Consider the following 14,718-nt stretch of genomic DNA (forward strand, 5'->3'; position numbering starts at 1 on the left):
CGCGCGGCGCTGGCGCTGGCGGCGGCGGCGCTGGTGGCGCTGGCGGCGGGCAGCGAGTACGACTACGTGAGCTACCAGTCCGACCTGGGCGCCTACCAGAGCGGGCGCTTCTACCCCAAGCCGCACCAGTGCGTGCCCATCCCCGCCGACCTGCGCCTCTGCCACAGCGTGGGCTACGACAAGATGGTGCTGCCCAACCTGCTGGACCACGAGACCATGGCCGAGGTGAAGCACCAGGCCAGCAGCTGGGTGCCGCTGCTCAACAAGAACTGCCACATGGGCACCCAGGTCTTCCTCTGCGCCCTCTTCGCGCCCGTCTGCCTGGACCGGCCCGTCTACCCCTGCCGCTGGCTCTGCGAGGCCGTGCGCGACGCCTGCGAGCCCGTCATGCAGTTCTTCGGCTTCTACTGGCCTGACATGCTCAAGTGCGACCAGTTCCCCCAGGACGACGTCTGCATTGCCATGACCACCCCCAACGCCACCGAGGTGGCCAGGCCCAAAGGTGAGCCCCGCCGTGCCCGAGGGGCTGGCGCGCTCCTCGCGCCGGGTGCGGCCGGACCCTCGGGCTCTGCGCTTCTTGAGCACGGGGCGCCCTGATGCCCAGACCTGTCCCCGTGCGGTGGAGGCGGGGCAGGGGGCAGGCAGTGTCTCTCTTGGAGGAGCCCCATTTCGCAGGTCCGCAAAACGGTGTCACCGCCGGAGCAGGGCGGCAAGACCCTCTGCACCTGCCTGCCTGCCTGCCTGGGGAGCTGGGGAAAGGGAGCAACCAGCCAGGCGCACAGTTTCCCAGGGGGCTGTGGTCAGTGCCCGCAGGGCTTGTTTTGGCACGGAAGAACCACGCCAGGGGCTGCCGAGGTCTGGGCTGCAAACCTGGACGCGCTGCTGTTGTCTGGAGAGGGGGGCAATGGCTTTGAGCAGGCAGGTTTCTCAAAGGCAGAGCGGCTCCCGGCCAGGTCGGCTGGGTGAGGCGCAAGCAAAGCCGGTCGTCGGGCTGGGCTGGACACGCCGCCGCGTGCTGCACGGCAGGAGTTGTGCTGACACTTAGCTCCTTACCTAAAACTTTCTGAGCAGACGCGCGGCACTGAGCCGCGCCGTCCCTGGGACGGCTTTGGAGCTGGCAGCCAAGGGGGGCCACGGAGAGGAGACAAAGGGCTGGGAAGGGGATGCCGCTTTTCCCCTCCTGCCCTTCGGAGGGGACAGGCTGGCTAGATTTTGCCGATGGCACAGGCATACGCCTGCTCTGCAGCCCGGGGACAGCACGGGGCTAAATGGTCTCAGTGCTTCTTATCCTGTGCATCCAGGGCTTGTGGGGAGAGAAATCTGCGTTTGCAGGAGTGCTCAAGCCCAGTTACCTTTAGCAAACAAAGCGCTTTATGTTCTGTGCTGGGCTGGGAGCCCTGGCCCTGGCCCCTGCCCTCTCCCCGGCCCAGGTTCGCCTGGCTTTCTCCTCTCCAGGGGCTGGATAAAGTTTCGCCACTTTTCCCAGCAGAAACTGTGCAGTGCCGAATCCTCCCACCACCGTGTCCCAGCTCCTCGCGAGGGTTTGGGAGCGAGGAGTGACATCTGCAGTGTGTCTGCAGGAGGCAGGGGCATGGGCAGTGTGCAGGGGTGCTGGCACAGTATGGAGAATTGGGTGTGGGACAAGCTGTGTGACCCCGGTGTGGGGGGCGGAGGGGTGATGGGCACTGGCACATCCACACAGGGAGCTATCCCCTGCATGGGTCCCAACCAGCTGGCCAGCGCAGGGCATTGCAGGGTTCGCACCCGCATTGCAGGGACTCGGGCAGAACAAGTATCCTGTGCCCTGGAGTGTGGGGAGCTCCTGCCCCACCTTCCCATAAACATCCAGCTTGCACTTCGGGGCCCCGAGCTCAGCGCCCTCCTGCAGCAGCGCCCAGGGAGAGGGGAGCCCTGCCTCCCCCACGGGGGCTGCAGTGTCACCACGGTGAAGCCAGCTCAGGCCTCCAGCATTGGCAAATTTGACTCGGGCTGTGGGAAAGGCTTGTCCTTTGAGCCCTGGAGGCTCAGGCTGTCACAGCAGCCTTAGGGCACATCTGGCGGCCTCTTTGGAGCCCCGATTCAAACCTGGAGCTCCGTGAGCTGTGCTGGGACGGCCACAGCTGCACCACGACCTGGCACCTGCCTGAGGGGAGCGTGTCCCTGGGGATAAGGGCAGTCATGGTGTTTTCCTTTGCAAGCAAGGGGGCACGCGTCTTGTGGAAGTGTGAGCTCATGGGGAGGCTGGTGCTGTGGTGCCCGTTGAGGCAGTCCTGTGGTCCATGCTGCCAGCAGTCCTACCATGCAGCAGAGCTGGCCACACGGGTACCCAGGAGGCACAGGGATGGGGAAGACCCCTGTGGAGTCTGCAGCTAGGACCCTGGGCAGGCACTTTGCAGGGTGGCAGGGGCCAGGCCGCAGCAGGTGCGGGCAATCTGCTGACTCCAGGTGCATTGGCTGCAGTGGGACTCCCGGATCTCGCAGAAGCTGCGATGCAATGCAGTGCGATGCTGGCTGGGGTCTCCTCGGCATGGTAAGCAGAGGGAGGTGGCACCTCTGTGCTGGACTTGCTGCTGGAGGTGCCTCGTTTGCAAGAAGCAGCAGCCACCAGAAGCACGAATGCCCATGTTGATATACCAGGCATAGTCTGAAGCAGCTCGGAGGCCTTGGTAGCACGCGTGCAGGGAAGGGCTGGGCTTGCACTGGAGAATGAGGACCTCCGGGATCCAGAGGAAGGCCCATGCTGCTTCTCACCGGTGTCCAGGGCAGGCAGGCTACTCCCCAGGCTTTGCACCCTCCGCCCCTGCTCTGCCGCAGCATCTTGTCACGGATGTACCCCTCTGTATCCCTGGCCTCCCCACGGCTGAGCCGACAGGCCTGCAGGCTCCGTGCCCTCTCCCCAGCCTGCTCAACCTGCGTGAACCTGACCTAACCAAGAGTCCCTCGCATGGCTGGGCTGGGCTGCCTTCCTGTGGGCTTAAACCAGGCCAGGGCCCAGTGCTGCCCCCTCCCTCCCTCCCTCCTTCCCGGGTCTTAATAAAAGCGAGGCTGCCAGCTCCTTCCCCATTAACACCTCTGCCGAGGAATTCGCTCCCCGCGCTGACCTGCCGAATTCCTTTCTGCTCCAGCACAGGCCGCAGGCCCCCAGGATGCACCAAGGGACTCGCAGATTAATATAGCATTACACATTCCTTCTTCTGCCCGCCTGCGAGCCTGCTCCAGCGCCACGCGGACTGGAAGCCTGGCGGGGCAGTGGCGGGCGGGAGTGCTGCCTGGGCGGGAGCTCGGCCCCTGTGCAGGCCCGGGTGGGATGTGACCTGGGTTCTGCCACTGACCTCCCCTCTCCCCGCCCCACCGTGCCTCAGTTTCCCTTCTGCTGTCCCTCTGTGCACTAAGGGGCCCAGTCTTGATGAGGGCATGCATGTCACAAATGCCCATGTCCTGGCTCTCGCTACACAGGGGCCAAGGGGATTGCAGCACAGTAAGACCCTGGAGTGTACACGGCAGCGTTGGCTTTTTCAGGGCTAAATAGCACCTCAGCCCTGCAGCAGAGGTCAGGGGGGAGTGCTGTGCCCCTGGGCAGACAGGATGCAGGTAACAACAGCAGGAACAAGACTCGTGTCCAGCAGGTGCCTCCCTCAGGCTGTCTCAGTGCTGGGGATCAGCCTTTGGGCACCCATATGTGTGGGAGGTCCCTGTTGCATGCAGCACCTGCAGCAGCGCGGGGTATCGTGATGACACAGACTGCTCGTGCCCATGGTGAGCCTGAAAGAGCCATTCCTGTGCCAGGACGCTGCTTCCTCCCTGGCTGGGAAGCCTGGTGGGCTGCAGGCCAGACCGTGCAGTGCCCAGGTCACCTCAGCTGAGCGCCTGGCCCCAGAACCGCTGCTGCCTGCCAGCACTGCCCTGTTGTGCCCTGGCCCCAGGCAGGCCTTGAGGCTTTTGACAGGGCTGGGGGCCAAGCTAGTGATCCTGCATGCGCACAAGCTGCCGCTGCTGCCAGCGTGACCCTGGGGCAGGGAGCACCCGAGGGCTTGTGCAGGAGCAAAGCCTCACGGACCTGCAGTGACGCCGTGGGACATGCAAACCTCCATGCTCACACTGCAGTGGAGGAACGTGCCCCAGACCCCCCGCCTGCTTCTCACGGGAGCCCACGGGGTGGGTGGCAAGTGCCTCGGTGGAGGGCAGCACAAGGGGTCTGCAATCAACAATGAGCATCCAGCGCTTATGTCCTGTCTTCCTCTCTGTAGGCTCAGGCGTGTGCCCCCCCTGTGACAATGAGATGAAGTCGGAGGCCATCATAGAGCACCTCTGCGCCAGTGAATTCGGTAAGAGGCCGTGCATGACATCTGCTTGAAGGAGAAGGCGTCATTGGCCCCGGTGCCCCCACCGATCCCAGGTGCCCTCCTCCCCTTGCCCATGTCTCGGCTCTGTCCTGTCTGCACTTGGGAGGCTGGCTGCAGTTATCGGGTGGGTAGCAGCTCCCTGCCCCAGGCCCCTTGAGCACAGTCTGCGGGGCTAGTAGGAGCGGTTTGGTCTCTGCCTTTCACTTCCATCTCATGCCCTACAAGCAGAGGTGTTTCTGCTCCACGGGGCCCGTGCCCTCGGCCCTGGTCCCACAGCGTGGCTGGCTCTGGATCAGCATGACACCACACCGGGTTACGTCTGCTCTTGCTTGGGGGCATAGGGGCCAGACCCGCACCGGGTGCTTGGTGCTGCCAGAGCAGAACAGCTCAATCGACATGCAAAAGGGACAGTGCAGTGGCGGGGCTGGGTGGGGGGTGGCCCCGGCCCCGGCCCCGGCCCCGGCCCCCTGGGCAGGCAGTAAGCCTCTCTAGTGGGTGTTGCCCCCACAGCTGGGTCGCTGGTGTGCCTCTGAACACATGTGCCTCTAGATGTCACTGTTGTGCCGCCAGAGGTCAGTGGGGGAGAGCGGGACGACAGCGGATCCCGGTGGTCCCAGTGACTTGGGCACAGCTGCCTGGCCAAGGTGGCTCCATCCCGGGGCAGGGTGCCTGAGCTCTGGATCCTGGCGCCTGCTGCGGCTGTGCCCAGCCAAGGCTCCAGGTGCGGTGTTCACTGCTGCTGGTTGCTGAATGCAGCCCGGGCGCTCCCAGAGGGCTGCAACCCCAGCTGGGGCTGGCTTCTGGAGCAGTTGCCCTGTCTGGGCAGGCAGGCAGGAGGAGGGGGTTGAGCTCAGCTGCCTCAGTTTCCCCAGGGCAGACCCCGTGGGCAGGGCTGTGCAGCCTGAAGCCCTGCTCGTGTGGCTGGGGACAGGCAGTGTGTTGGCAAGAGTCTGGGGTGCCCCAGTCTCTGCCCCTCACCCAAAGGCAGAACTGTTCAGCCAGGGATGTTATCTGATGGGCTGGGCATCACACACCGCAGCAAGGGGAAGAAGAGGTGGGCACGATCCTGGTCTGTTATGAGCGAGGAAATGGCCTCCAAGGACCTTGTTTGGTACCGAGAGGATACTGTTGGTCAGCATCCCTCTGCCCAAGAGTGCATTGGCACTACATGGCCTTGCTGAGACCATCGCTCGGCTCAGAGGGCCACTCTGCCTTTCTCCCCCAGCCACTTGAGCAAGTAGCGGCCCAGGGTCAAGGGCTGGGAGTGCAAGGGCCTTGAGGGTGCCTTTGAGGCACCGTCCCTCGGCAGGTCGGAGTGCGGATGCCTGAGGTGGGACCGGGGAGCTGCTTGAAGCAGTGACCCTGAAGCGGTGGGTGGAGCTGTGGCAAATGCGGGCTGGCTTACAAGCGCAGTCGGAGGTAGGCAAGGCTTTGGCAACTGTAGAGGGAAAAATCTCAGGCTGTCCAAATCGAACACAGCACCCAGCGGCTCCACCATCACCACCAGCCTGCGCAGCTCTCCTGGCAGGCTGTGAAAGGCAGGCTGAGCGAGGTATGCGTTCCCCAGCGCGCGGCCAGTCCCCCACCTGCCCTGCCGGCTGGCTGCCCGCCTCCCTGCTTGCCGCCTCGTCTGGCCAGGCCTGCCAGGCTGGAGGCCAGTTGGTTCCCAGACAGGAAAACATCAACAGGAACAGCTGGGCAGCAGCCTCCCAAGAACGCGTGGGCTGCCCGCTGGGTCCTGGAGCAGCCACGGCATCCAGGAGGGAAGTGGAGACCGGGGACCTGCCTGGCTCTGGACATGCATGCTCAGGTGTCTGCTGCACGCAGTGCCCAGCTGCAGCCCCCTTCTTGTGGGGCTCCTTGCCTCGGGGAGGAGGGAACGGGGCCTGGTGGGGGCATGCGGAGTGTCCTGCAGGCCAGATGCAGCGAGATGCCTTCTTGTGCCGCAGGGACAAGCGGGCCCCCACGGAGCTGGGGGAGGCGCACTGGGGGCTGTGCTGTTGTGCTGTCAGTGGGAGACCTTGCCAGAAGATGTAGGCCACTTGTAGGAAAACGTGTAGGCCATGGCCAGGCTGAGGGGAGGTGGAAATGTAGTGGGGGTTTAAGCCAGCTCTGTATTGCAGCACAGACAGCTGAAGGCACATGAGCTGTGCGGACGCGGTATCATCTCTAGAAACCATCCCATTCACAGGGGAAACAATTGGGGCACAGCCCAGTCCTGGAGAGTGAGAGGATGTGGTCCCACTGCCCCATTTCTCCCCAGACACTCCCGCACACCTCATCTCTTACCTGCGGGGCTCAAAGGGGCCGAAGCAGGAGGAGAAGCATCCATGCAATGCCAGTCCCTCACAGGGAGGCACCTGCTAGGAAGGCGTCAGCTCTTGGAAGGCTCCTTGGAGGCTGCGAGCACACTGGGGTGGGTGTTTAGTCTGCAAGCAGTGCTGGAGGGCAATTGGCCACGGAGGATGGCTGTTGGGCCTCACAACAATCGCCGAGCTGCTCACATGGGGGCTTCTCCTGAGCTCCCACCAGGGAACAGCCAGGGCAGTTGGCATGTTGCAGGCCCCTGCCAGTCCTGGTGCATGCAATGGGCTGCGACTCCAGCGCGCTAGCAGGGCGGCTGCTGGCAGGTCTCTCGCCCCACTCTGTTCTCGCCAGCATCTCGCCCCACCACTTCTCATGATAACGCTGCCTCGGGTGCTTATGACGTGGGGATGCTTTGCAGAGTCGCGGCGGGAGTTCGGGTGGCTGTGGTGCAGTTGTAGCTGGGGAGGGTGGGCGCAGCTGTTGGCGGCATGCAGTAGTGCGATGCTGCTAGGGCAAGGAGGGAAGAGTGCCATGTGCCACGTGTGCCCTGGGATAGGGACCAGGGTGCACCAGGCATGTAGGAAGACCCCTGGCGCAGACGGGAGCCAGGAACCTGCTGTCCATGGGAGCCGGGTGCTGCTGTTCCTTTGCACTGCAGCAGCAAGGTTCAAAGTGACCCCTGCAGGGATGTCTGCATGGGGTCACAGCACGAACGGGGCTGGCGGGGCTCAGTGGTACCAGTGCCCGGCCTGTGGCTGGAGCCTGGTCAGTGCTGGAGGGCGCCCACCCCTTCTGCAGAGTGCCCTGTGGTCGGGGCTGGACGGGGCTGCCAGACCCCCAGGCTCTCTGCAGCCCCTACACAACTCCCATGCGACAGGGACACAGGGGTCTGAGTGGTGGGGTCCCCTTTGTGCCCCCTCCCTGCCACACAGCCTGGGTTCCTCTCTCACCTTAGGCCAGGCTGGGCCTGAGGCTGCTCTGGGTGATTTTATTTACCCTTCCTGCCCTTTGTGCAGGGCACGCGGGGTAGGGGGCTCTTGTTGCAATGGAGACAGGCATCAGATCAATACACGCTATTTATTTTTCCCCTTGACTGACAGCCCCTTGCCTGCAGCCTTCTTCTCTTACAGCCTAATGTGTCTTCTGGCAGGTTTCCTCGTTCCAAGAGATTTTCGAGGCCGGAGCAGCAGCATTTTTCTGCTCCCTCTGTCTCTCCGCCCCCGCCCCTTGCAACCCAGGGGGCCGGAGTGGGGCCCTGCCGACGTGCTCTGGGCAGCAGCCTCACAGCGGGAGGGCTCCCTGTGCCCCCTGGAAAGCAGGGGCTGCTGCGGTGGGCAGTGCTGGAGGGTCCGAGGGCAGCAACACATGCCCTACTGCCCTAAAGTCTGGCGTGAGCTGATGCTTCAGCTCAGAGACCATGTCTCGGGCAGGTTTGCTTCAGCCTGAGCCCCTTGCACCCATGCAATGGCTGCAGCAGAGCTAGGGCCATGTCCATCTCTCTCATGCTGACGATCCCTGTGGCAGAGCCCCATCCCAGCGACCCAGAGTCTCTGGCCCAGGGAGGCAGCAAGCCAGAGGGAGGCCAGGCTTTCTCCTTTGACAGCCTGAGCCTGCAGCCCTCAGTGACAAGAACCGTGGCCAGCACCGAGCAACCCCTGGCGTGCTGGACCCCAACCAACTTGTGGGGGCCCTGCTGTTCCTGCAGCCACGGCTGCCAAGACCTGATTCACCCTGAGCAAGCAAACATTTCCCTATCTCCTGTTTCATGTGAGCGGAAATTGGAGCAGACGCGTTGATGTCTTCTGCGCTCGCTGCTCTCCCCGCGTCAGCAACAGTGGAGCCTGGCTACGATCTGATACGGGCCCTCAGCAGTCAGGGCCGAGTTCGTGGCTTCAGTCCATGGGGGCTGCACATCGTCTCAGCAGAGGGACAGTCTGGCCCTGGAAACCCACTTCATGGCGGCATCACCACCCAGCCTCAGCGCTGGTGGCATGTCCCTCAAGCATGCACCACGTGTTTTAAAGGAGCCAGAGGATGGCCAGGAGGCCAAGGCAGGAGGGATAGCTGGGGTCAGAGCTGTGGGGCTGTCAGTCTGGGTGGTGAAGCATGCCAGGGTGAGAGCCTGCATTTTCCTGGGGGTGGCCCTTGTCCTACGGGTCCGTGGGGCCTGCCCAGGTTTGGAGCACGTGGGAGCAGCCCCCTGGGCCGTTGGCGCGGGAGCCAAGGGGCCGCAGTGGGTCCAGGGCTGGCTGCGCTGCAGACTGCCCCGGGCTTTGGTGCTCCCAGCCTGCAGGAGACCGCGGCCTCAATTTCTGGCGAGCGCTTCCTGGGGCCCTGGTGTCCGCTCCAGCTCCGCTGTCTCCACCTCCCCCTCAGCCCGAGATGGATTTGGGCTAGTGGTGGGGGAGCCACAGCGCTGGGGTCCACGGGAAGGAAGCTGTTTGTTTTGGCAGCTCACCCAGAGCCCGGAGCCAAGCCTCGCTCAGTCCTGATAACTGCCTTGATTTAGATCCTGCTCCTCCCCTCCCAGGCCAGGCTGGGGCTGGCGCGGGTATGTGCTGGGGGGGGCTCCACGGCACAGGTCTCACGAGGGCAGCTGTCGCTGGAGCTGGCTTTCTGTACATAGACCCCAGAGGCTTCGCCCCGACACCCAGGCCGGGCCGAAGAAAGCTGCTCCCCCGGCACGTCTGCCGAGTCTGCGGCCCAGCGTAGAGAGCAGGGCTGCAGGTCTCGGATGTCGTGGTGGCAGTGGCTGACCAGTCAGGCGTCTTTGCTGCTAGCGGCAGAGTCCAGCTCTGTGCTTTATCTGAGCAGGTGACGGCAACAAGCCCATGCATGGGTAACGAGGTCTTCCCGGTGCCATTGCATTTCTTGGGTTTGGGAGCAATCTGCTGCGGGGCAGAGAGCGGCCAGCCCATGGCGGCATGCGCGTGGGGGAGTTCTCCGCCTGCGAGTTATCTCCAGAAAGTTTGTCATCGTTGTGCTGAGCTGCCTCGTTGTGCACGGGCCATTGCCAGAAAGGTTTGTCCCCATTCATTGTCTTTGGTGTGTAAGCAGCTTCCCCAGCCCTGTAGCATAGCTGCACGGACCCTACAGAAGCTGGGGGCAGCGCAAGGGAAGCTGCAGCCTGATCCGTGCCTCGGGGCTCAGAGCAGCACTGGAGCCGTTCCTTTACTTTCTGGACCTGTTGAAAACCAACCTCAGCTGCGCCCATTAGCCCCTTGCGCATCCTGATTTCAGAAAACAAAATGGGAAGAAAGTTCCCCTCCGGTTTCTAGCGCGCTCCTCCTTTCCTGCTTGGGAGCCACATAATGCAGCGGGGCTGGCAGGCATGGTGGACGCTCCTGGTGCACGAGCAGATCAGTCCCATCACTGCTGCTGCCAATGCAGTGGCTGGGAGCATGGGGGTAACAGACGGATCCTGCTGCCTTTTCAGGGTTGTCATCACCATCTCCTTCCACCCTGTGTGTCTGGAACGGTGCACGGAGCTGCCGTCCAGGACTCCACGTGCACTGCGCCCTGGCAGCAGGGCCCAGCCGAGCAGCCTCCCACAGAGAGCCACTGCAGGGGCCCCCTCCCTGCCAGCACCACGGGCCTCGTGTGGCTGCCACCACTGCTGCCACCAGCGAGACCTTTTGGGCGCAAAGTGGGAGGGAACCCCCTCCCCAAGCACTGCTTATCGGCGACCCTGCCGTAAACCCCCAGATGATGGAAAGATGTTAGTCATTCTTGGCCACGTGCGCTTCCCCCAAGGAGGTGGTGGAGCCAGATGGCACCGGGGCGCTCTCTTAATGCACAACACATTTCCCTGGCTGTTCCCATGCACGCTGCATTCCTCTCCCCGGCCGTGGCGAGGAGCATTCGTTTTGACTTGGGTTGCGAATTGCTCGGGAAAGCGTGGAGCCCGGAGAGGGGAACAGTTTCTATTGAAGTTGGATCGGATTAGCTCTCCTTCTCCGAGGGGAAGGTGCGAGCCGGCTGCCTGCGCCGTGCACCTTGGTTAGCGCCGTGCGGGCCTCCTTCCCCATTAGACACGCCTGTTTCCAAGGGGGCCTTGCTGCTCCAGCGCAGAAATTTGCAGCGCTTGGAAGCTGGTTTGCAGGCACCCGGGGGCCGGGGGCAGCTAAAGGAATACGCTGGAGAAGTGAAGTCGACCTTTTAAGTGGCCCGTGCAGGCATCTCGCTTGGTGCCGGTGGAGCAGGGAATAGCGGTGTTTATTCAGCTAACAGTTTGCCAGCAGAAAGTGCGCAGTGCCGGCTAAACAAGTCCCTCTTTCAAATCAAAAGCACCCAGCATGGGTTGAGGGACTGGGCTGCTCTGAAAGGCCTGGCCAGTCCTTTGGCCTGTAGCAGGGGATCCAGGCCTGCTCGCTGGCGTGGTGGGATGCTCGGGGCCAGCGAGCTCTGCGGGGGAGCCCTGTGGTTTGTGGCTCTGGGGCTTTTGGCTTCAGGCCCACACAGTGGCTTGCCACAGCCTCTCCGCAAGGGGCTGTTGGTCATTATTTCTGACTTGTAATGCCTAGTCCCTTGGGGAGGGCCCAGGCTGCTGGCCAAACAGGATCCATCCCAAAGCGCTTCCCTCCGCGTATAAGGTAAGGGACGGGAGGCAGAGGCAGTGCTTAGCCAGGGTAGCCTGATGAGGTGAGGCCAGCCTGCGCTCTCCATATTTCCTGCTTAGTTAGTCTGTAAGGTGCATCCCCCCGCCCCCGCACAGGGTTGGTTTGATTGAGTCAGCCTTGCTCAGGAGCTGTGTCCTTCTCTGTTGTTTTCTAGCTCTGAAGATGACGATAAAGGAGGTGAAAAGGGAGAACGGGGATAGGAAGATTATCCCGAAGAAGAGGAAGGCGTTGAAAATGGGCCCCATCAGGAAAAAGAACCTGAAGAAGCTCATCCTCTACCTAAAGAACGGGGCCGGGTGCCCGTGCCACCAGCTGGACAACCTCAACCACTACTTCCTGATCATGGGCCGGCAGGTGAAGAGCCAGTACCTGCTGACGGCCATTTACAAGTGGGATAAGAAGAACAAGGAGTTCAAGCAGTTCATGAAGAAGATGAAAAGCCCCGATTGTCCCACGTTCCCGTCGGTCTTCAAATGAGGCGGCAGCCAGAGGGACTCCTGCTGGTGTGGACCTTGCACAGCCCCGGCCCGGGGCTCACACATCCCCCCTCTAGTAGTGGATGTTGTCCCCACCCCTGTTTTGTTTCTTTGTCTTTGTTAGAGCTTCCTTTCAAGGTCTGCCCCAGCGTCCGTACCCCCCTGGACACGGGCATCGACAGTGCGAAACCCCCGCATGGCACGGTCACCCGCTGTCGACACCTGTGGTGTGGGATGGCCCCTGTTGCTGTTGTGAGATGCAAGCCTGTTCAGACGCGGAGCCTGGCAGGGAAAGGAAAAGGGGGGAGGTGAAACTAGAAGGCTAGACCAGAAGGGACCAGTGAAACCAGCCAGTCTGACGTCCCGTGCCACACAGGCCAGGGGGTTGCCCTGAATTCCCTCCTGTCTGAGCTAGACCGTAGCTGTTAGGAAAACATCCAGTCTCACTGTAAGGATCTCCAGCGACGGAGAATCCTCCACGGCTCTGGATAAATTGTCCAATGCCTCATTTCCCTCGCTTGGAAAGCCGCACCTTTGTTTCCCTTTGACCCTTGTGCAGCTCCACCTCCAGCCTTTGGAGCTTGTCTGTCCATCTTCTGGGCGGGGGAGCCCTGCGTGGGCCTAGGGAAAATCCTAAATGGCCTAGAACCAGGAACAGCTCCTGCTGGCCTCGCTGCAGGTCCGCTTCTTGCTGATGCCCTGTTTGCAGGTGCTTTTGAGCCCTGTCCATTAACCAGTTGTCTGGGTCGCAAAGCCTTGCAGAAGGCAGCGTGCGTTGCATCAGAGCGATTGCCTCTACCAAGCAAGCCAGCAGCCTCACACACATACGTCTCATTAGTTGGGCAGGGTCCGTTTCCCAGAATGCCATAATGCCTGGCATGAATTGTATTGCCCTCCCTTAAGTCTGTACTAACTCCGTCCCATATCAGTTGTTCCTATTTTAGCCTAGATCACCCTATTGAATCAGCCTAACATGCACTTGCAAATCCCTGGCTTCGAGGTCTACACTTACTCTTGTCACCCTGGTGCATTGATTCCTTTCTTAGCTCGGGGCTGCTGATTTCCCCCCACCCTTTTCCCCTGTGGGTTTTGCAGCTGCTTTTCCTGCAGGCCATGACGTGGAGAAATGCCTTTGGATGCTGTGTTAATTGTAACGGAGCGATGCAGTTAAGACAGGCACACTGTGGAGAGTCCCTGCAGGGTTTCTGAGACAGGCTGTCTTTTCCCTGATGCAAAACGAACTGTTCCAGGCCTCGTGCTTCGGTACGAGTTGCTGTTGGACCCCATGTGCTCGAGTGCCGCAGGTGCCTGAGGAGGCAGAGGAAGCTGGCATGAAACAGCCCCCCGGAGCTAGAGGAACCCTGGCCTGGCACTGACTGTGGCTGGACGGCAGCAGATGCAGCGGGCTTCGCTCCAGCTGCCTGCAAAGCAGCTGAGCTGGGCAAAGCTGGTCCGGTCGCTGCGGGGAAGCTTGCCACTGGCAGGGCACAGGGACAAGGAGCAGTGGTTTTGCATCAGAGAAGAGTCACTGAGCAGATGGGAATTTGCAAGAGATGCAGTTTTAGGGGCTGGTGGGCAGCTAGTGGGCTCCTCAGCACTGCTTCATGTTAGGGACAGTGCTTTGCACCCTGACTTCTACTCGGGGTGGGGCAGCAGCTGGTATTTGCATCCAGCTCTGCTATCCCCAGTGGGCAGCAGGAAACCAGACAGAAATCCAGGTCACGTAGGCTTAAAATCCCAGTCGCCCTGTGCAGGCAGGCTGCGCCCCGCAGAATGACAGGCTCATCTCCAGAGAGTGCTTCTTGAACCAGGGTCCGGAGGCATGCGGGGCTATGGCCCCGAGCGGGATGATACCCCTTTGCTCATCAGTATCTTGCATGCAACAGACTGTCTGATCTTGCGGGTTAACAGGGTTAATCCATTTCCTACACTCTGTTTAATAGAGCAAGTTTAGAAAGACAGTGCCCGGGGAACACTGCACTGTTTGCATTTCCCTCTCTCTTGTACAGCATGTTCATTACCCAGGAGCTCTCGTGGCAGGGGCACTTGCCCCCTTTTGCTGTTCTGGGACTAAATAATGATCTGATTCTGGATCCCAGGGACTGACACCATGCCAGGCTCCGCAGCCAGCCAGACAGTGCATCTGGGTTAGGGGCAGTGTCACTCTGCCTTGGCACAGGCCTGAGGAGAGCTCCCAGGTATCACCTCGGAGCTAGGCGGTGGAAAAGCAATTCGTTTCTGTAATGACCAGCTGAAAGCATCATACTGCTGTATGTTAGCAGTTACTCTGACAGCTCTCTGACCCCCTGTTCTGCCCTCTGCAAAGACCCTTTTTCCAGGTTAGCACATACTATTTCAGGCAAGGTTTTCTAGACATTTCTCTGTTCCTGGAGAGTAATTCTGGTCTTGCCAAATTGCTTGGCAAACTGTCAGCAGTTCGGAGAGTGCCTGGATCTAGCGATCTGATGTGCCGGGGCATCAGTCAGACGCTCCGGTTCTGCTTTATGTCTTGTGATAAAAACCTGAGAGCCCGTGGTTGCTGTTCCAGCCCATCCTTTGCAGGCAGCTCAGGGAGATTTCATTCTGGCTGAATATAACTGCTTAGAAAGTTCACGTAGGAAAGTGTGGCAGGCGGGGGGTTTGGAGGTTTTGGGAAGGGAAAAAATGTAAAGCATTAGTGCGATGGGAGTCATAAAGATCCTGCCCTTCTAAAGCCTGTGAAAAAGAGCACGAGGCTTCCTTGTTCCTGAAGGCAGCTGCTCTTTTTCTGTACTTAATTATGCCTGTAATGAAAACAGCAGAGCAGCTCTCAGCGTGAAGGCCGGGGCAGCCCCAGGGGGTGGAAATGAGCTATGACGTGAAGCCCACCCTAAGCTTTTCACTGTCGCCTGAAGAGCAGCAGCCTCGTACCTGGGTCTGTCGTTTCCAGACCCAACCGCTGAGGGAGTTCCTAGGAGTCGCAGGGTTGCAGCT

General features: G+C 61.2%; 1 protein-coding gene across 1 annotated transcript; it reads left to right on the forward strand.

The window, feature by feature from the left end:
- Positions 1-3: 3 nt before the first annotated feature.
- On the forward strand, positions 4-14,280 carry SFRP1 (secreted frizzled related protein 1; the record flags this gene model as incomplete). The annotated part of the gene is made up of 4 exons (XM_019514309.1): positions 4-502; positions 4,248-4,325; positions 11,424-13,902; positions 13,944-14,280. Coding segments are annotated over 3 exons (900 nt in total), but the record flags the coding sequence as incomplete, so codon positions are not given.
- Between the last annotated feature and the right edge of the window lie 438 nt (positions 14,281-14,718).

Source organism: Gavialis gangeticus, unplaced genomic scaffold (genome assembly GCF_001723915.1).
Source record: "Gavialis gangeticus isolate Ggan-Ray unplaced genomic scaffold, GavGan_comp1, whole genome shotgun sequence".
NCBI lineage: Eukaryota > Metazoa > Chordata > Crocodylia > Gavialidae > Gavialis > Gavialis gangeticus.